Source organism: Lampris incognitus, chromosome 14, assembly GCF_029633865.1.
Source record: "Lampris incognitus isolate fLamInc1 chromosome 14, fLamInc1.hap2, whole genome shotgun sequence".
Classification (NCBI taxonomy): domain Eukaryota; kingdom Metazoa; phylum Chordata; class Actinopteri; order Lampriformes; family Lampridae; genus Lampris; species Lampris incognitus.
The window spans coordinates 11,095,193-11,116,933 of NC_079224.1; the positions used below are offsets into that span (position 1 = coordinate 11,095,193).

The window sequence follows — 21,741 nt, forward strand, 5'->3', positions numbered from 1 at the left end:
TCTGGCACTCGGCAGGTAAAGCACAACAAGCTGCGGCTCAGTCAGACTTAAGGGATTATTTACTTACTTACCCCGTTCAGAGTGCCTTACCTCATTTCTCAACCACTCCTCATTTCACATGCACCGGTGGCTCCCCGGCCCAGCGTGTCGGGCCCAATCGCTCCTGCCTCGCTCGTCTCGGGTTCGCGTTGCAGAGAGGGAGGGAGAAAGAGGGATTTGTTGCAAAGCTTTGTATTTGAAGCCTCTTTTCTATTTTGTTTTGTTTCATCCGTTCCCGAACCTGTTCCCAAACGCTGTTTATTAGGTGGCTTTGGAGCCGAGCCGCACTAAACTTCGTGTTTGATGCCTCCTGCTGAAAGACCTTTTGACAGAACAAGCTAATATTCTCAGCCCTCCAGCTCCAAAATCTTGTTTGGATTCTGCAGCAGAAGCCAAACACCTTGTTTTATCTCCACTCCAGACTGGCCCTGCAGTAACACGTCCGCATGTCAGTCCCTGCTCCGGCCGTCAGGGGTAAACACGCACCCCCTTGGTGACCTTGGGTGTGTTGTTGACCTTGGGTGTGTTGAGCCTCCTCATAACGTCTCCGCTGCCACACATCTGCTGTGAAATGTGATTCATCAGGTCAGCACACCCTGCACCTTATTTATCCCAGCAAGCACATGCTGGTCCAGGACTTCTGGAGACTTCTACAGCTGGACCTGGGACACCGCCTGTCTGTCTGTGTGTGTCTTTGTGTGTTTGCCTCTGTGCACCCGATCCATACCTGTGTGTTAGCCTGTTTGTTTGTATTTGTCTCTGGCTGTCTATATCTCTCCGTGTGTGTGTTTGCATCATTATGTGTGTGTGTGTGTGTGTGTGTGTGTGTGTGTGTGCCTGTGTCTGTGTGTGTTCACGTTTGTGTCTGTATGTTTGCATCATTGTGTGTGTGTGTGTGTGTGTGTGTGTGTGTGTGTGTGTGTGTTTGTACCATGTTTTCTATCCGAATGTCTTCATTAGGATAGAAAAACCAGAAACCACCTACCTTGTGGGGCCATTTTATGGGGCCCCACAAGTAAAAGGGTCTATTTTAGGGTTAGGACTTGGTTTTAGGGTTATGGTTAGAATTAGGGTTAGTTAAGGTTAGGGTACGGGTTAGGTTAAGGTTAGGGTACGGGTTAGGTTAGGGTAAGGGTTAGGTTAAGGTTAGAGTACGGGTTAGTTAAGGTTAGGTTAGTGTACGGGTTAGGTTAAGGTTAGGGTAAGGGCTAGGTTAGGGTAAGGGTTAGGTTAAGGTTAGAGTATGGGTTAGTTAAGGTTAGGGTACGGGTTAGTTGGTTAGGGTTAGACATGTAGTTTGCGTGGTTAAGGTTAGAGTACGGGTTAGTTAAGGTTAGGGTACGGGTTAGTTTAAGTTAGGTTAAGGTTAGAGTACGGGTTAGTTAAGGTAAGGGTTAGGGTACGGGTTAGGGTACGGGTTAGACATGTAGTTTGCGAGGCTAAGGTTAGGGTACGGGTTAGGTTAAGGGTTAGGGTTAAGGGTTAGGGTTGGGTTAGGGTTAGGGTTAGACATGTAGTTTGCGAGGCTAAGGTTAGGGTACGGGTTAGTTAAGGTTAGGGTACGGGTTAGGTTAAGGTTAGGGTTAAGGGCTAGGAAATGAATGTAGTCAATGAGGGGGCTCCACAGGTATAGATTTGCAAGTGTGTGTGTGTGTGTGCAGGGTTGAGCGGGTTACTTCATAAATGTATTCAGTTACAATTACAAATTACCTGCTGAAGAATGTATTCAGTAACTTACTGTATCACAGTATTAACGTAGTAATGTGGATAACTTTACTTACTTTTGGTTCACCTCAATGCCACATATGAACAAAAGAAAACATATCAGTCACATGACTTTTACTTAGGGCAGCATGGTGGCGCAGTGGTTGGCGCGGTCGCCTCACAGCAAGAAGGTCCTGGGTTCGAGCCACAGGGTAGTCCAACCTTGGGGAGATTGTCTAACCTTGGGGGGGTCGTCCCGGGTCGTCCTCTGTGTGGAGTTTGCATGTTCTCCCCATGTCTGTGTGGGTTTCCTCCGGGTGCTCCGGTTTCCTCCCACAGTCCAAAGACATGTAGGTCAGGTGACTCGGCTGTACTAAATTGTCCCTAGGTGTGTGTGTGGGGGGGGGGGAGGGGGGCCCTGTGATGGCCTGGCGGCCTGTCCAGGGTGTCTCCCCGCCTCGTGCTGGGATAGGCTCCAGCATCCCTGAGAGCAGGATAAGCGGTTGGGATAATGGATGGACTTTTACTTAAGTGTATTTTCTAAGACAAGAAAACAGCGGAGCCTTGGAGAGGACAGTGGAGACACCAGGCAGGCTTGTAATTACTGCTGCTTGATTAATGTAATCACAATGGCGACGTTAGCCTGTGCAACTATGTAACCGCAGAAGGCTGCGACGTAATTAAATACTGACGTCTGCGTGTGCCGTCTGCATATCTATGCCCTTAATTAAGAGATGACCAACCAGTCCCTGTTTAGGCAGTGACGTGTGTGCAGTCTACCGTCACATGACTATCCGGTGTGCTGTGTGCAGACCAGAGAGAAGGGAAACATGGATACCGACGACAACGAGCGGGTTAACGCGGATGAACTGGTGGCCAAAACCAAAAATTCAAGCTCCGCGACAGTGAGCAGGAAGAGGTGCTGTGTAAAACATGCAAAATGGGGCGTCCGGGTAGCGTGGCGGTCTGTTCTGTTGCCTACCAACACGGAGATCGTCGGTTCGAATCCCCGTGTTACCTCCGGCTTGGTGGGGCGTCCCTACAGACACAATTGGCCGTGTCTGCGGTTGCGAAACCAGATGTGAGTATGTGTCCTGGTCGCTGCACTAGCACCTCCTCTGGTCGGTCGGGGCGTCTGTTCGTGGGGGCGGGGGGGGGGGGACTGGGGGGAATAGCGTGATCCTCCCACACGCTACATCCCCCCTTGGTGAAACTCCTCACTGTCAGGTGAAAAGAAGCGCCTGGTGACCCCACATGTATCGGAGGAGGCATGTGGTAGTCTGCAGCCCTCCCCGGATCGGCAGAGGGGGCGGAGCAGTGACCGGGACGGCTCTGAAGAGTGGGGTAATTGGCCGGGTACAGCTGGGGAGAATAAGGGGGGGAAACGTCCAAAAAAACAAAAAAGAGCCTCATAAAGGAAATTCAGGCAGTGGGCCGTTGGATTCCACATTAACATATAGGTTATGTCCATACGTGTCTCACATTGTCCCACACAAACACACAATTTGACCCACATTTGGTTTGCTGGCGTCTGGTCACCCTACATGCGAGCCAGAGTAAAAGAAGGTGACACAGAGACGAATTTAAGCAGCCCGTCGCCACCTTTAGCTCCGAAAAATAAGGGACACTTGACCCACTGTAGCAGTTCTACAGCACCACAATAGAAACCAGACGGACAGAGTCACGCACACAGCTCCAGATATAATTGGCCGTGAACTCTCTCCACCATTTCTGAATCATACCGTATCTGCATTCAGCGGGAAGGTTTTAAAATGTTAAAAGGATTCCTCACACCTGGCCAACCCCCTATTCAGTCACCTCCTTTGGGGTAAAAGACTCCGCAGTATGAAGACCAGAACATCTCGCTTCCACAGTGGCCCTTAACCCTGCAGCAGGCTGCATCCTGAATGCCTCACCGGCTGTATAAACTTGTACAGACTCCTTAACCACATGCTCTTTGATTTGTCCCTTTAAGGGCATGGGCCACGTGGTAGCATTAGCTGAATTATTGTAACATAAAATGTTGAATCTTGAATCGTGACCCCTACCCCCGACCTCATTGGAAAATATGTTTTTATAAATATCAATTTCCCTGATTCTATGGATGCACACACAGTGTGTTTGTGGTCTTAGGTCAGAATGGTGAAGGCTCGAAAGGTTCATGTAAGGGGAAATCTACAGTAGGCCAGACACCTGCCTACAGTAAGTAGACCTGTCAGAGTAATATGTCTCTAGAAGACACACATGTGGCTACATAATGTCTCAGACAAAAGCAACACACAAAATACATTCAGTGACCATAACCATGTACTGTTCAAATGTACAATGTACTCGTATTTCTTAACAAAGTTATATGTTTTGATTTAATAATAAATGTGCAATTTTAGCAGCACGGTGGCACAGTGGTTAGCGCAGCCACCTCACAGCAAGAAGGTCCTGGGTTCGAGCCCCAGGGTAGTCCAACCTTTGGGGGGGTCATCCCGGGTCATCCTCTGTGTGGAGTTTGCATGTTCTCCCCATGTCTGCGTGGGTTTCCTCCGGGTGCTCCGGTTTCCTCCCACAGTCCAAAGACATGTAGGTCAGGTGACTCAGCCGTACTAAATTGTCCCTATGTGTGTATGTGTGTCGGCCCTGTGATGGTCTGGCGGTCTGTCCAGGGTGTCTCCCAACCTGTCGCCCAATGACTGCTGGGATAGGCTCCAGCATCCCCGCGACCCTGAGAGCAGGATAAGTGGTTCGGATAATGGATGGATGAATGCACAATTTTAGGACTGAAGCTATGTGCTCCTGGTACCCCAGGGAAACCGCTCTGGTAAACCATCGCAATTCTCAGGTGACAGAGAAGGGAGAAATATGGAGAGACTACCTGCACATTTCCTCCCTTCTCTGGTTGTGAGAATAAGGGACAAATCACACACTGTATCAGCCCAGCAAGGAACGCATCATTTCCTTTTAAAATACAGGAAGATTTAAGGGATGGGTGGCACTATAAACAAGCATGAACTGGTCCAGACCCACGGCGCACTCAAGTGTGACGTTGATCGGATGAACGGTTGCCGAGAAAATCAAAGGACAGACAGACAGATAAACAGTAGAACCGAGAGCAGGACAGACAAACCGGGAATCCTGTACCCCGGGGAAAGTGCTCTGGTAACCCACCACAACTTTCAGGAGACCAGGGCAGGAAGAAATACTGAGGGCCTGCCTGCGTGTTTCTGCCGCCTCCGGTTGTGACAGTACAGAACAATTCACACTCCGTATCGGTTCAGCAAGGAACACATCATTTCCATCTTGCATACAGGACGATTTCGAATCGTAAGAGATGGGCAGCAATCATGGGTGGATTACAGAACGGGCCTACCGGGCCCAGGAACCGAAGGGCTTTGGGGGGGCCCCAAGCCAGAGCCTCTGCGTGAAGCGGCTGTTATTATCTTTGGATTTCTTGTCGCATAGTCAAAGGGCTTAGTCATTCATGTCAATAACAGAGTCCCTGACGTCCTACTGACAAACTGAAGGAAACTGCAGGTGAATTTATGTCTTAGTTAATATGCTGTTGGTGTTGTGTTGTGTAAATGTGCTGAAAATATGTATGAAATATGCTATAAATCCTGTTGAGGTACAGATGAATTTAGTTATTGTGCTGTTGGCTGCAAGTCAGTGTAACTGCCCTGCGAGGGGAGGGCTTTTACGCATCCATGCCCAGGGGCCCATTGTCTCATAATCCGCCTATGGTGGCAATATATATAAAAAAAGAGGCACGAAGCCATCCAGACCCATGGTGCACCCGCCAAGTGTGAAGTCGATTGGATGAACGGTTGCTGAGAAAATCAAAGAACGGACAGACAGACAGACAGACAGACAGACAGAGAGACTCCTTCCATTTTAGTTTTATTATTAATAGAATATTATTATTATATATCATTATGATTACTGTTATTACCGGAGGGTGGGCTTCAATTCGGGGCATCACATTGTAAAGTCTTCTCTAGGGTGCTGGAAAGGAGGCTCCAACTAATTGTCGAACCTCGGATCCAGGAGGAACAATGCAGATTCCGTCTTGGCCACGGAACAACGGACCATCTCTTTACCTTTGTGGAAGTGATGAGGGAGGCATGGGAGTTTGACCAGCCAGTCTACATGTGTTTTGTGGACTTGGAGAAGGTTTACGACCATGTACTCTGTGGGGGGAGTATGGGGTACCGGGGCAGTTGCTACAAGCCATCTGGTCCTTGTATAACCTAAGTGAGAGCTCTGTCCACATTCTCGGCACAAAGTCAAACACGTTTTCAGTGGGTGTCGGACTCCGCCAAGGTTGTCCCTTGTCTCCGATTCTGTTTGTGATATTCATGGACAGGATCTCAAGGTGCTGCCAAGGTGAGGAGTGTGTCCGTTTTGGGAACCTCAGAATTGCATCTCTGCTCTTCACAGATGATGTGGTTTTGTTGGCTTCATCAGAACGCGACCTCCAGTGCGCACTGGGGCGGTTTGCAGTTGAGTGTGAAATGGCCGGGATGAGAGTCAGCACCTCCAAGTCTGAGGCCATGGTTCTCTACCGGAAAATGGTGGATTGCTCCCACCGGGTTGGGGATGAGTTGTTTCCTCAAGTGAAGGAGTTCAAGGATCTCGGGGTCTTGTTCACGAGTGAGGTAAGATGGAGCGGGAGATTGACAGGTAGAGTGGTGCAGCATCAGCAGTAATGCTGACGTTGTGCTGGACCGATGTAGTGAAGAGGAAGCTGAGCCGGAAGGCAAAGCTCCCAATTTACCAGTCAATCTTCGTTCCAACCCTCAGCTATGGTCATGAGCTTTGGGTAAGATCGTGGATACAAGCGGCTGAAATGAGTTTCCTCCGTAGGGTGTCTTGAGCTCAGCCTTAGAGATAGGGTGAGGAGCTCAGACATCCGGGGGGAGCTCGGAGTAGAGATGCTGCTGCTCCTTCGCATCGAAAGGAGTCAGTTGAGGTGGTTCGGACATCTGATTAGGATGCCTCCAGGGTGCCTTGCTTTGGAGGTTTTCCGGGCACGTCCAACTGGGAGGGAGACCCCGGCGTAGACCCAAAACTCGCTGGAGGGACTACACGTCCAATCTGGCCTGGGAACGCCTTGGGATCCCCCAGGAGGAGCTGGAGGCAGTTGCTGGGGGGAGGGACGTCTGGAGTGCCCTACTTAGCTTGCTGCCACCGCGACCCGACCCCGGAGAAGTGTTTGATGATGAGATGAGATGAGATATTATTATTATTCCAAGGACTTTTGACATTTCTATAGTTCATATATCAAAGACTAACGAGCGCACATCCTACTACGTGTCCCTCTCAGGTCGTCCACGAGTGACTACAATTTGCGACGCACGGCGGCAGTTGAAAAAACATTTATTTTATATTATTCTAAAAAATGTAACCTGAAAGACAAATCTCTGTTTTTAGCAACTGTATCAGGTAATCTGATTACATCTTTTTTTGTTACATTTTTTGTATCCTGATTACATAACACCCGTTACTGTATTCCATTACGCCCCAAGCCTGTGTGTGTGAGTGTGTGTTTACGATCGTGAGTGTATATATACGCACACAAAGGCATTTCAAAGGCACAGGCCCGTGTTTTTGTTTTGTGTCTTGGTGTGTGTGCGAGCTCACCCATGCAGCAGTTCGGTGTCTGACTGCCAGAGATGCAAATGTGTAATGAATAATGCAGGCTAACAGTGATGTGCTGACAGCTCCAACGGCTGAAAGCTGCCGAGGTGTGTATCGGTGATAATGTGCCATTTTCTTTCTGTGCTCCTCCGCTGCCTTATTACAACAAATTGCCTCCCTTTTGCAGTTCCGCCTTCCTGCAGACCCAGCGCAGCATCGGTGTACATGAGTGTATGTGAGAGCCGCCTGAGCCAACAGCCAAACCCACAGCTCACCGGCTGTTGGCTCCACAGACTTGCTTTTTTTTTTTCAGATGTTGAATGCGTTCCGTCTGGCAAATTATTTTTCAAGGCTTGTATATTTCTAAATAAAACAGCCAAATCTGCTGCCCGGTTTTCCCTTTTTAACGTAAAGCTGTGGTCTCCATAAACATCTGCGCGTCTGTGAATATGTGAAAACATGTGTTGCACACGTTACTCCAATCCTCGTGTAAACTGTTGTACATGGATACCTTCCTACGCAAGTACCATGTAACAGATCACTGAAAACAGACTTCTGGCAAATTGTTGACGTCCATTTAATGGGTCAGTTGATGAGTCAGTTGCAAGTTACATTCTTTTTAACAAATCAGAGTGGTCTGATCTGTTCAAGACCACGTGGTTGCCAGTTGTGGTGATTTCTGAAAAGCCAAGAATTTAGTTACTTTTTTTATCCCCTCCCTTTTCTCCCCAATTGTACTTGGCCAATTACCCCACTCCTCCGAGCCGTCCCGGTCGCTGTTCCACCTCCCCTGCCGATCCGGGGAGGGCTGCAGACTACCACATGCCTCCTCCCATACATGTGGAGTCGCCAGCCGCTTCTTTTCACCTGACAATGAGGAGTTTCGCCAGGGGGACGTAGCGCGTGGGGGGATCACACTATTCCCCCCAGAACAGGCACCCCGGCTGACCAGAGGAGGCGCTAGTGCAGCAATCAGGACACACAACCACATCCGGCTTCCCACCTGCAGACATGACCAATTGTGTCTGTAGGGACGCCCGACCAAGCCGGAGGTGACATGGGGATTCGAACCGGCGATTCCTGTGTTGGTCGGCAACGGAATAGACCGCTACGCCACCCGGACGCCCTTTAGTTTGTGTTTTAAGAAAAATCTTGAAGAAAGGGTTGTGTGACTTTGTGTGCCGGCATGGAAACACTCACTAGAAACTTCCACAACACGGCTAACGCGTTCCCGTCACAACTCTAAATGACAGAAGCGTCCGGCAATAAGCTAACAACCAACAGCCCAGGCAGAAATCGCAGTGCGGGTGGGCGCAGAGAAAATCAGGTGGGCCTAGCCCGTCCAAGACCAATCACACTTCATAGGTTCTGAGACGAATATGTTAACCACAATAGTCCGTTACAACTTTACCCGCCTGAACGCAACACAGGTAATGCTACAGGCTCCAAGACGAACATTAACAGCATCACAGTGGCTGGCCCGGCAGCCACACACACACACACACACACGCACACACACACACAGCTGACGGACACAACAGCGTCAATAATCCTTATCTATGGACAGAGGTACACCAGTGCCAACATGCTCAGTAACGGGAGCCTGGCTTGGCAGCCACATACACCACACACACGTGCAGCAACACCTGCATAACATCCAGATGTGCACCCAACAAAACCATAATACTGAGTCCCAAACTACATCAGCTTACGTTAGGAATGATTGCAGCAGGAGGTGATGGGGCAGGGTGTTGAATACCGAAATTATGTCGTCATAGTCCAGCGACTCAGTCAGTTCTCTTTCAAAGGACAGCGGGGACAAAGAGCCCAGTCTGCATGTCATCACTGCCGCCCTGGTACCGGGTTTTATCGGACCGGCGGTGGGAAAGAGTCTTTCAAGAGTCCAGCTGCTGGCGGGGAAAGGGCCGGACCAGCAGCAGCCTCATACGTGTCGCTGCTCCTCGGCACTTGAGGAGAAGCTGGAGCAGCCGTGGGTGTCTGGGGTGAGAATGAGGGCGGAACCCGAGCTGAACTCCCTTCCTCCTGCCCCTCGCGACGTCTCGTGTGACCAGTGTAAGCAGGCCGCTTTGCTTCGTACCAACGGCGTTAATGTGCCATTACGGAAGCGTAACACCCACTTCCGGCCGAGACCAACTTACCGCGTTGTACGGTGAAACGTTTTATGTTGAAACAATAAGTGATAACGTGAAAAAGATCTTGTTATAACAGAAGACTTTTCACGTTATAACGCGATACCGATCTTGTTTTTTTGCGGCGTGGCAGCCGTGCGCCGCCGTAGTTCCGCCATGGTTTTTGTCTTGATCTACATTATAGGCTCAGAGGAACACGCGCCCACTTTCCGCTGCGCGGGCTCTACACTGAGTGAAAGAGGGGGGGCAGTGTCGGCGCTACAGGGGGGGGGCATTGGCCGGGCCCCGCCCCCCCCCCAAATTAAAGTTGTGCCCCCCCCCCGCCAATTACCCAGTGACGGTGTGAAAATTAGTACTTAAACATCATGTAAAAATTAAAATTAATTAATGCACATAGCACATTTAAATACATAATCAATAATAATCAATGAAATAAAATGCTTAAATTGCGTGATTGTGGAGGAGCGGGTTAGCAGGACACCGGAGCGGAACACCAGTGTGTGATTTTGTCCATTCAGGTGGTCATTGCGTGTGACACACAGGAAAAGGATGCTTTAAAAACGCGGCAAAATCGACTGAGCTGGCTAGCTAACTGTAAAATCATGATGGATATGAGAAAATGACTTTCTCTTGATTCGAGGTTCTTTGGGCTTAGCCATTTAGTAGCCTACTGTGACGCAGTGCGGCTAGCATATCAGTGTGTTGATGTAGTGCAGTGTTTCTCAACCGGGGGTCCGCGGACCCCTAGTGGTCCGTGGTGTAATTGCAAGGGGTCCGTGAAAATAAAATATCTTTTAAAAAAAAAGATCCTATGACATTTATAGAAATAGGATTATTTTACTCAAATGTGACTGAGACCTTTATCTACCTAAACTATAAAGGGTAACAGGACTTTTTTCTCTAATTACATCTGTTTCACAAGTGTAATTTATTGTATTTTAATAAGAGATCTCGCTCCCGTTTGCATTGTTAAAAGTTACTGCATAAAAATTCTGTTGTTACATATATCTGAAAGTTACTGAATACATATTCTGTTTAGTTACATATATCTGAAAGTTACTGCATAAGAATTCTGTTTTGTTAACTATATCTAAGTTACAACTGAAAGCTCTTATTTTTGCCCCAAAGGGTGAATAAATGCTATAATGCAAATTAAAATGCAGTTTCTACTGTTTCTATCAAATTGCAACCCCCCTCCCCCAAGATCAGGTGGAGGGGTCCTCAGGATAGATCAAAAATATGCAGGGGGTCCAGGACCCCAAAAAGGTTGAGAACCACTTATGTAGTGGGGCCCTAATGCTCATGCCCCCCCGTGAAAACCGTAGGCCTGGCCGTCAGATTTGTTCTGGCGCCGACACTGGAGGGGGGGCTGCTTCGGGAAACACTCAACTTTTTATTCATTTCAATAGTGTGAGAAATAAATAACATTAAGATGTTTTTAATTTGCAGCTAACTCGTACATTTTTTTTGTGATTATGCTGGGTGTGCCAGCTTGAGATTCAGATGGCCCGCGCACATCCGGGCGCGCCCCAGTGGCTACGCGGTTGCTAATGTAACGTAGCTCGATCGGTGCCCGCTGCGGGATTCGAGCGGAGGTGCGCTGCGCCACAAGGCGACGTCGCTGAGCGCTCGGCTAAAGGGGCCGAGGGGCCGACCCCCCCCCCGGCCGACCGGCCGGTGAGTCTTATGTTGTTTACTCTTAACAACTAACAATAAGCTAATAGCAATAAGCCAGTGGTGGATCTAGAGATTTTTTCCTGGGGTGGCAAAGGGGTGGCAAGACTGTGTCCCAGAGGTGGCAGCTGCCACCCCTTGCCACCCTGTAGATCCGCGCCTGTGAGGGGGAGGGGGGGATTCTAAATCGGCGACTTCTGTTTGAGACGAGTTTGGTGCGGGTCTCATTGACCTTCACCATGCATGTACATAAAATATACTTTAAAAACATATTATCTGATTTATAAATGGGGTGGCAACAGGGGTGGCAAGACTGTGTCCCAGAGGTGGCAGCTGCCACCCCGTAGATCCGCCCCTGCAATAAGCTAACAGCTACCCATCCATTATCTGAACCGCTTATCCTGCCCTCAGGGTCGCGGGATCGCAATAAGCTAATAGCAATAAGCTAACAGCTACCGCAAACTTCTCTGCTGATACGTCCTCCACATTAATGCCGCTTTTGTAGTTGGTGTCACAAAAAGTTGAAGCTGCCTGCGTGACACGACTCTTTTTTTCTTCTTTGTCTAAAGCGGGACATTTTCTCAGCTGTGGAAAGCTATCTGCTTTAGCATAAAAGAAGCAGCTGATCTGCAAAAACTCTAATTCAACAATAGAGACTGGCACAAAAAAAAAATTAATTACATGAATTTAAATGGAATTGCCACAGGGGGCCCCATGTGTGTGTGTGTGTGTGTGTGTGTGTGTGTGTGTGTGTGTGTGTGTGTGTGTGTTCAGTGTTCAGCTCTGTGAGCTTCAGCCGCCGCAATCTGCAAGTTATGTGCGGTTGTGTTTTGTGCTTGCACAGAAAATGATTTTGCATTTCGGTATAAAAAGGAAACCAGGCCTCTCTGCGACCTTTGTGTAGACTTCCTCATCAACATTACATTAAGCCTTCAGATGAGAAATCATTTTACACCCACTCTGAAGTGTGCTTAACAGTCGACTTACTCAAAGCTGTGTTGCCGGTTCCAATTTATCTGAGATACAAGTGTTTTTCACCGCCTCCTCCAAATCACACCTCTGTGGTCTTCAACTGGTTCAGTTTATCCTCTTTCGGTTTATCCTTTGTTGTCTCAGACGCTGTGATTGGACTGCTTCTGATGCCGTGCAGGCCGGCTGTGATTTCTATGCCTTTGCATAATTCGTTGACACGACTATACGTGGCAAAAAGGTAATTGTGAATTATGCAAATGTGACTGAGGGCACTTCTTTTGTCGGATACACCTGTGTCTCCTCTCCTACTATACAAGCCACGGGGGCGATTGTTCTTGTTGCTGAAAATAGTCGGTCTTTTAGGGGGAGAATATGAAGTGAATTTGGAATCTGCTGCTGCAGTATTGTTTTTAGTTGCTGCACGCCGCAGCGAGCACCTTAACAGTCTAGGAGTGTTTTCTCTTTAGCTCTCTCAGCCCCCAGGCAGGTTTTCTTTTTTTTCTCCAAGTCTATTTTCCAAATGTTCTGAACCAGCATACTGTTAGTTGTGAAGCCAGTCGAATGGATTTGAGGCGTGACTGTCACACATCACTTACACAAACTATACGCAACCCAGTGCTGTTTTTGGCTGTTGATGAACCCGACGCTGGTGCTTATACGGGTTTTAGATGCTGAGACTCGACAGCGTCAGTCATCTGAAAACCTAAGGCACACATATGGTCTTAGATCTGAGGGGCTGCCTCGCTGGGCTGAACATGACTAGGGTATGCGTTCACATCTGTATTATAAATACTGAATTTATCTTTGGTTGAAACAGACAGAGACTCAATGATGGAAAGAGGTGAGGTAAACTAAAGCTGTCATTTTGCCAAGATTATAAGTAATCGACGGGAAAAAGTAAAAGGATCTACGGGGAAGATGGCGGCAGGAATTCACGTTTGCACCGGCCTCACCCAGTACCGTCCATGCAGTGTCTTTGTCCACGTCTAAGTTTGTCTTTGTTTGATGGCTGGGAGAGCCGGCGCTGGATCGGCTGGGGGAGCCTGGTCTGCTGCGTCCTGTGGGCCCAGGGACCACGGCCCTGACCGGAGCTACGCCCGAAGAGGAAACACCGAGGGCGGTCTGACAGGACGCGGAAGCGGGGCAGGCTAAGCTAACTGCTAGCCCACGCAGACCGGCAGTTCCGACAGTCATCCTGGCTGGCGTTCGTTCATCTGAAAAGGGATTTTTTTTTTTTTGGGATATATGTTCTTGTAGTTTTTGGATATGTGTTGTTGCAGTTTTTGTAGTTTTTGGATATGTGTTCTTGTAGTTCTTGGATATGTGTTCTTGTAGTTCTTGGATATGTGTTCTTGTAGTTCTTGGATATGTGTTCTTGTCTTTGTGTTGGACTGCTGGGGGCTGGGGGGAAACGGTGTTCCATTTCATTTCATTTGTGCATGAAATGAAATGGCAAATAAAGTGTTTCTGATTCTTATTTACCTACCTATCAACCTACAGCACTTACTGTATCGATCTGTCGTGGTGAAAATAGATATAACATAACAACCGTCGTTTTTGTGTGTTTGCAGGATCCAGTCAGGCTCCTATCTCAGTACCGGCTGGTTCACGCTTATCCTGGCTATGGACATGTGCAAAGAGATTCACATCTACGGCATGATAAACGACACCTACTGCAAGTAAGATGCCAATCATTATCTTTATCCAGCTGGAAGGAAAACGACCGGCCTCCTACAACACTGAAAACAAGATCTCACATTCACAGCAGAGGCCAGTCATTCCTTCCCATAACCGCGGACTGTTGCCGTACCAGAATACATTTTCAATGCCACTGTTTGAATTTAATGGCTGATTTCTATGCAGAAATCCATATTGAGCTCCCTGCGCCGTGAATACCGTTATGTGCCTCGAATACCCAGTAGGTCGCCGGCTCTGGCTCTGCTGCTGCGGTTGGACTGCAGCAGACCCTATATCCCCGCTCCTTAAAGTTATATTTGTATGTGGGCTTGGCATCATCTCTCTCACTCTCGGTGAGTGATTACTGTCTGGCTGCGAGGCCGTGGGAGGGATGGCAAACAGGGTGTTTTTTTTGCCACGGGCACGGCTGCTCTTTCTCACGACACCTCGGCCATAATTGAAGCCGGGGCCGCTCTGCTCCCACCGTCGACCCTCCGCCACTCTCACAGATCAGCCCTGATCGCCCTCCATCCCCCCCCCCACACCCCCGAATCAGACTTTGTACCTAATGCTCAGTGAAAATCCTGCCCTTTATCCAGGCCTTGCCCCCCCCCCCACCCCACTCCCCCCACCCCCCCCCACACACACACAGCTCCAGACACATCATAGAGCGGCTCTGCGAGTGGTGCGGAGGATTTGATGACTCAGAAAGAGAACGGTTGGGGGTTTTCTTCCCGTCTTGTTTCCCACTCATTGTCCTCCGTTGTGCGAGAAGACAACAGAATATTGTGTTTCACCAAGTTTTCCGGCGCGAGGCTGTGGAGTGAGGAGTGTTCCCAGGCAGGTATTTGATATTTTGGAGTGTGGCAGCACAGCTGGGCGCCCATCTTTTGGGCCGTGAAGGTACGAGAGTCAGCCAGAGAGGGACCCCGCCGGTTTTTTTTCCGGTAATGAAAACGCCACGGGTGTCGCGCGGAGGCCGGGTTTAATTTATCTGTTGACGCGCGCAGCTGTGCGACACAAGAGGGGACGAAGAGGTGCTGCGGGGGTCACGTATTGAATTGGCAGACGGCCACTGTCGCTCCGTTAGCTTTCATCATGGACGCACCGGCCTATCGCTCCGATGGCCGTTTCCCTCTCTTTATTCTTTCATCTCTCGGTGAAAGTGTGACACGAGTCATTCCCCTCATAAAGCTGTCTCTTGTCACTAGAACATGTTAAAGCCGCACCTGCCAACTTTACTCTGCTGCCGCCCTGCTGCCGTTCATCCAACCCCAACCGTTAACGCTCACTCCATCGAGAAGTTGCGAGGTGGGGCCTCCATGGATCAGACTTGTTTTTCCAACACATCCCACAGATGCTGGATCAGACTGCGATCTGAGGAATTTGGAGGCCAAGGCAACACCTTGAACTCTCAAACCATTCCTGAACAATGTGTGCAGTGGGGCAGGGCGCATTATCCTGCTGATGAAAGAGACCGCTGCCATCAGGGAATACCGTTGTCATGAAGGGGTGTACCTGGTCTGCAACAATGTTTAGGTAGCTGGTACCTGTCAAAGTAATATCTACATGAATTCCGGGACCCAAGGTTTCCCTCAGCAGAACATTGCCCAGAGCATCACACTGCCTCCACCGGCTTGCCTTCTTCCCATAGTGCATCCTGGTGCCATCACTTCCCCAGGTAAATGACGCACATGCACCCGGCTGTCCACATGGTGTAAGAGAAAACCAGACCAGGCCACTTTCTTCCATTGCTCCATGGTCCAGTTCTGATGCTCACGTACCACTGCAGGTGCTTTCGGGGGTGGACAGGGGTCATCATGGGCTGACCGGTCTGCAGCTATGCAGCCCCATACACAGCAAGCTGTGATGCACTGTGTGTTCTGACACCTGTCTATCATAGCCAGCATTAACTTTTCCACAATTTGAGCTACAGTAGCTCTTCTGTGGGATCAAAACAGAAGGGCTAGCCTTAACTCCTCATGCACATCAATGAGCCTTGGGCACCCATGACCCTGTCGCCAGTTCACCGGTTGTCCTTCCTTGGCCCACTTTTGGTAGGTACTGACCACTGCATATGAGGAACACCCCACAAGACCTGCTGTTTTGGAGATGTTCTGACCCAGTCCTCCAGCAATCACAATTTGGCCCTTGTCAAAGTCGCTCAGATCCTTACACTTACTCATGTTTCCTGCTTCCAACACATCAACTTCAAGTACTGACTGTTCACTTGCTGCCTAATACATCCCACCCCTTGACAGGTGCCACTGTAATGATAATCAGTGTTGTTCACTTACCCGTCAGTGGCTTTAATGTTTTGGCTGATCGGTGTATGTATATGTGTGGTCCCAAACCAGAAACAGACACCATTTTAGCGGAAACAGTATGTGAACCTTCTTCTCCTGCCTCACTCTTTTACGTACTTTTCTGCTGTATTTGTATTTTTCTACCCATCAAATTTCAGTGACATGAACATAATGTTTAATCAAGTTATGTTGGATTATTATAAAGTAGATTAAAAACCAACAACTTTTATGCATTGTCTCATATGATGTTTCCTGTGTCTCTGAGTCCCTCTCTCTCTCCTTCCTCTCTAGGACGGAGGGTTACAGAAAAGTGCCCTACCACTACTATGAGGCTGGCAGCCGGGATGAATGTGCTGAGTACCTTCTCCATGAGAGCGCCCCCTACGGTGGCCATCGCTTCATCACAGAGAAAGCGGTGTTTGCCAAATGGGCCAAGACGCACGCCATCAAGTTCTTCAACCCCTCTTGGCAGCTATCGTGACCCTGGCCAGTTCAGTCCAATCAGGAAACGCCACACCGTCATCATCATCATCCAGGGACAACACTAAAAGTCTTGACACACCTCATCAAAAAAACTCTTCCTGCTCATTGGTGTGAGCATGTGCAAATATTCATATCGGCCACGTTTTCCCTGTCAGTTCTGATCCAGTCTCACTTTTGTATTGACCATTGCTCCACCTGTCCCTAACTGGTCAAGGTAAAGGACGTAAACCCCCTCCAGGTACTTGGAGGTGGAGTTCCTGATGTGACAATGGCCGCTAAATCAGACCTTGCCCGTTGTGTCCAACCTGATAGAGGAAGAAATTTATCCTTTGTTGGATATTTTCGTTTCATCAGCTGAGGTCGAAAGCTGATGGGACGAGAGACCTTTTTTTTTTTGTGTTATACAGTGAAAATGGTCACCAGGGTTGATCGGTCCAACCACTTGCTGCCCTGTGAGTCAAGCAGTATGGCTGAAACAGTAGCTACCAAATGGGGATTTGAAGGGACTTCATTCAATTTGCACTCATCCTGATGCCTCGACCAACGCAGTACGTGGCGACAGGCTCCACTGACACGAATTTCTGAAACTTTAATTTGAGAAATGTGGCGTCCTAGTGCAGTCGTTCACGTCGCTGTAGACCTCCGACAAGCTCCCCGTCGCCATTTCCTGTGTCTGTTTCCTGTGTCTGTTTCCTGTCAAGCAGTAATTAATGTATGATAAGTAACACTGAGGCGTTCATCTGCATCTGAGGAAGGACTGGAGGCATCTGAGGAAGGACTGGAGGCAGACGCTCCATCAGTTCCAATTACTCGCCACCGTCTATCAGAGAACCCTCAGCAGATGAGGTCATCCGAGAAGCAACTGACGAAAAGTGACGTCGTCGTTTCCAGAGCGAGTCAGGCAGTCTGTTCGTTTTGGTCAGAGGCACAAACCTGTTTTTTCCGGCCCCCCTCCCCATCGCCACACCACCCTCGTGTGCGTTTACACGTTTGGAAAATGCCAGCTTTTTCTTTTTGTTGAAATGCTGTGAAAATGAGTTGTGATGGATATGTTCTGGCATTGGTTCTGGTCGGTCATTAGTTCTGTAGATAGAAGTTGCGGACACTCTCGGCTGCCATTGTCCGGCGATGTGAGCATCACAGCACATAGAGCAACGTGCAATTAGACATGGGTGGAGTTGAGTCATTAACTGTCCCCGTGCAGGAAGACACTACGTGTGCAGTGAAACCGACTGAAGTTAATTGCATTCAATTATAATTTGTGCCTCCGATACACTGAGCAGTTCATTGTATTTACACAGATGATGATGCGCCCGAGGACCCGTTCCCGCTCTCCCCCCTCTCCTGCTTATCTCCTCCTCGTGTTTGGTGCCTCCATGTATAGAGCAGAGCTGTACATATTTCACCGTCTGTCTCCGGGCGTGACACGCATGTCTTCTTGTTCACACCGTTGCCGTTGGATTCGCTCGCTATTCAAGACCGCGGGGCTGAGGAATAATCAATGGAGTACTGAAGCATACTGGATCACAGCCTCTGTGAAGGGAGACGGGGGAAACGGACCGACTATGTGAACTGTGACCGCGGTACTCCCCGCCCCACCCCACCCCTTAAGGCCTTGTTTCGCCTCCTGGTCAGAAATGAGGCCTGGACAAAGGAGAATGAGAATGATGCAATGGCTGCGAGACCACTGCAATGCACTGAGGCGGCGTAGCCGAGGCTCAGCCCCGCTGCGTTGTAACCTGCTGTATGTCTACCGTCGTTCACCACTGCACAGCCACTCCCCCCCCCCCCCCCCACACGTTGTTCCAGCTGCCACAGTCTTGTTTTGCATCTGTGCTTTCCAGGCTGTGTTCACAACAGGAACAGGAAATGTTTTTTTACAAGCCGTTTTGCCATGTCCTGTCGAGGAGACCTCGAGAGAGGCAAATAATAACCGGCGTGGGCTCAGTCGCTGTATAGTAAAACCCCCAAGATGACGGCGCCATCAAAATGCACAACAACAACAACAAAAAATCCCCCATTAGTTTACCAGCTGGGAGGCTTGTTGGGCAGAATATGGCACAGGCTGAGCCACAGGCAGGGGTTTGAATCTCTGTGGGTAAAACATGGCAGAAACGCTGTCGGGCCCAGGGACTGTAATTCAGCAGGGCCGTGCAGGCTTCAAATGCAACGCATAGTAGGAGTGCTGTGAGGCATCTCCACACGCTGTGTGATGATGAGGAGCAAGATGAAGCCTTGCAACGGCCACGTGACCGTGAGATCTGGGCAGCGAGGGGCCGAAAACCAGATCGTCTCTTCTCTTCCTGTGTGAATCCAACCTTGACTACCCAATAGTGAGCCCTAATGTGCGTTTTGTATTAATGTTGTGTGTCATTCACACGTTTCTACTGGGCCCGAGTGTGCGATCATGTGGCAGCTCTGACCCAATCCGTTTTTTATTTTCTTTTAATTTTGTTCTTCTTTTTTTGGCCACTACCATTCATCCACCCAGGCGTAAAATGAGGTTAATTCACAGCCTCGCTGTAGCTTAGTCATCTGGATGCACCGCCGGAGCTGAACCGGGCCTTTCATTGTGAAAACAGGACTTGTTCCGTTTCTGGAGCTCTGCAGGTTTCAAGCGTTGACAAGGCCCGAACTCGGGTTTCACACAAACACGGCTTTTCTTTCTTTTGCCGTCTTCTCCCCTCCTGTAAAAGCTGGCAGTGGTTTCATCCGCACCGGGTTTCATGCCGAGCTGTCGTGTGGTATAGAAATGCACATTTTGGACCGGCGGTGGCTCTTGTGCGGCGGGTCCCGAGCAGCTCGGCAGCGCACGTCAGTGAAATGGCGCCACTCAAAGCGTGCAGCTGCATCGTGCCCATGTGGACGCAACATGCGAGTCTCTTGGGGTGAAAAAGACCCGGGAGCGCCCCGCATATCAGAGTTCTGAGTAGGAGCTCAGGGGGTCAAAGCCGGTGGCACAGAAGCTGTGAATTTCATATTGTTCACCACTAGACAGTTTGGTTATTCCCCCCCCCCCTTTTTCTCCCTCAATTGTATCCGGCCAATTACTCCCCTCTGCCGAGCCGTCCCGGTCGCTGCTCCGCCCCCTCTGCCGATCCGGGGAGGGCTGCAGACTACCACCTGCCTCCTCCCATACACGCAGAGTCGCCAGCCACTTCTTTTCACCTCTCAGTGAGGAGTTTCGCCAGGGGAACTTGACGCGTGGGAGGATCCCACTATTCCCCCCAGCCCCCCTCCCCCCGAACAGGCGCCCTGACCGACCAGAGGAGGCGCTAGTGCAGCGACCAGGACACACACCCACATCCGGTTTCCCACCCGCAGACACAGCCAATTGTGTCTGTAGGGGCGCCCGACCAAGCCGGAGGTAACACAGGGATTCGAACCGGCGATCCCTGTGTTGGTAGGCAACAGAATAGACCGCCACGCTACCCAGACGCCCCCAGTTTGGTTATTTAAGCTCCCCCCCCCCCCTGGGCTTGATTCTCTGTGGACCCTGTCCCAGACAGCATGTAGCGTTTCAGCCGTTCTCCTTCCTAAACCTGTCTTCGTTCTTGTTGCCATGCTGTTGCTGTTGCTGTTGTTGTTTTTTTTAAATCCAAGTGCTTTCTTACTCTGAACAAAACAAAATGTCATGTCCTTGTCTTAACAACGTGTCGTAGCGAAGCACTTTCTTTTATCACGCGCTCATCAAGTGTCCTTGTAGAACCTGTTGGTGTGGGTGGACCCGGCGCCACCCCGAGGCTGGGTGAGGGACACGGAATGTATTCAGTCCAACACGGGCGGCGTCGGCACCACAAGGGTAGCCGACACACACCTCTCACCAGTGGCAAACAAACCAAACAACCCCGGTCTGCACATCCTGCATGGCTGATGGCAGGTCTCTGTTCCACAGCGTGGGACCGAATCACTGCCCAAACCTGCACCCTGTAGTAAAAGGCTCGGTAACCGTGTGTGATGTTGTGTTACGCTGTGTTGCTGGCTGCTCGCGCTACGCATTAGACAAGAAGTGACGTGTCGTGAACGCTTTTATTTTCTCCGACCCAACCCCGAACGTGGACTCTGTTATTCGCCGTGTTTTGTTTTTTTTGATATTCTGTTTTGTCTGTGCTTCTGTTGACTCTTCATGGGGACGTTACGTATTAAAGAAAACATCAAACCCCTCCTGTGATTCGTGTCCTCTTTAACGACTGTCGTGATGGACGCAACGTAAAAACCTTTGCGCACACAAGTGAAGAGCCAGCTCAGCTGACCTCTGACCTCTGAGCAAAGACGCCATGAAGGTAATCCCCCCCCTTTTCTCCCCAATTGTACCCGGGTTGACGCTAGATCCAACGGGGTGTAGGCACGGAAGTAGCCGTGATTGGCTGTTGCGTCGGCCAATAGACGGCGCGGAACCTCGAAGCGCGCCGACTGCCAGACCGACAGACAGCGCGATAGTTGGGGCGAATTAAGTTAACCTTAGTTAGCTAGCGATAGCAATAGCGCTAGGGCTAGGGTTACAGTACGATCTGGCAATGCTAGGGTCAGTTGTAAGCTAGCCAGCTAAATGTTTCAGTGCACATCGTTTGTTTCAAGTCAGTGCGCTTCGAGGTTGCGCGCTGCCTATTGGCCGACACAACAGCCAATCACGGCTGCAACAGCCAATCACGGCTACTTCCGTGCCCACACCCCGTTGGATCTAGCGTCAACCTTGTACCCAGCCACTCCTCCGAGCTGTCCCGGTCGCTGCTCCACCCCCTCTGCCAATCCGGGGAGGGCTGCAGACTACCATGTCTCCTCCAATACACGTGGAGTCGCCAGCCGGTCCTTTTCACCTGACAGTGAGGAGTTTCACCCGGGGGGTGTAGCGTGTGGGAGGATCACGCTATTCCCCCCTCCTCCCTGAACAGGCGCCCCGACCGACCAGAGGAGGCGCTAGTGCAGCGACCAGGACAGATACTGACGTCCGACTTCTCACCCGCAGACACAGCCAATTGTGTCTGTAGGGACGCCCGACCAAGCCGGAGGTAACGCCGGGATTCGAACCACCTTCCCCATGGTGGTAGGCAAGGGAATAGCACTGAAGGTGATTTTTAACATCTCAGTGATCAAGTAGAGATGTGCTG

General features: G+C 49.9%; 1 protein-coding gene across 2 annotated transcripts in view; it reads left to right on the forward strand.

The window, feature by feature from the left end:
• The window catches only part of st6galnac3 (ST6 (alpha-N-acetyl-neuraminyl-2,3-beta-galactosyl-1,3)-N-acetylgalactosaminide alpha-2,6-sialyltransferase 3), a 95,577-nt gene extending 74,598 nt beyond the window's left edge, over window positions 1-20,979 (forward strand). The window contains exons 4-5 of one of the 2 annotated variants that reach the window (XM_056292847.1): window positions 13,739-13,846; window positions 16,442-20,979. In XM_056292847.1, coding sequence (XP_056148822.1) covers window positions 13,739-13,846; window positions 16,442-16,631 — 298 coding nt within the window. In that variant the 3' untranslated portion in view covers window positions 16,632-20,979. The remainder of the gene's footprint in view (window positions 1-13,738; window positions 13,847-16,441) is intronic. The other variant, XM_056292848.1, reaches the window with a different exon arrangement.
• The last annotated feature ends 762 nt before the right edge of the window (window positions 20,980-21,741 follow it).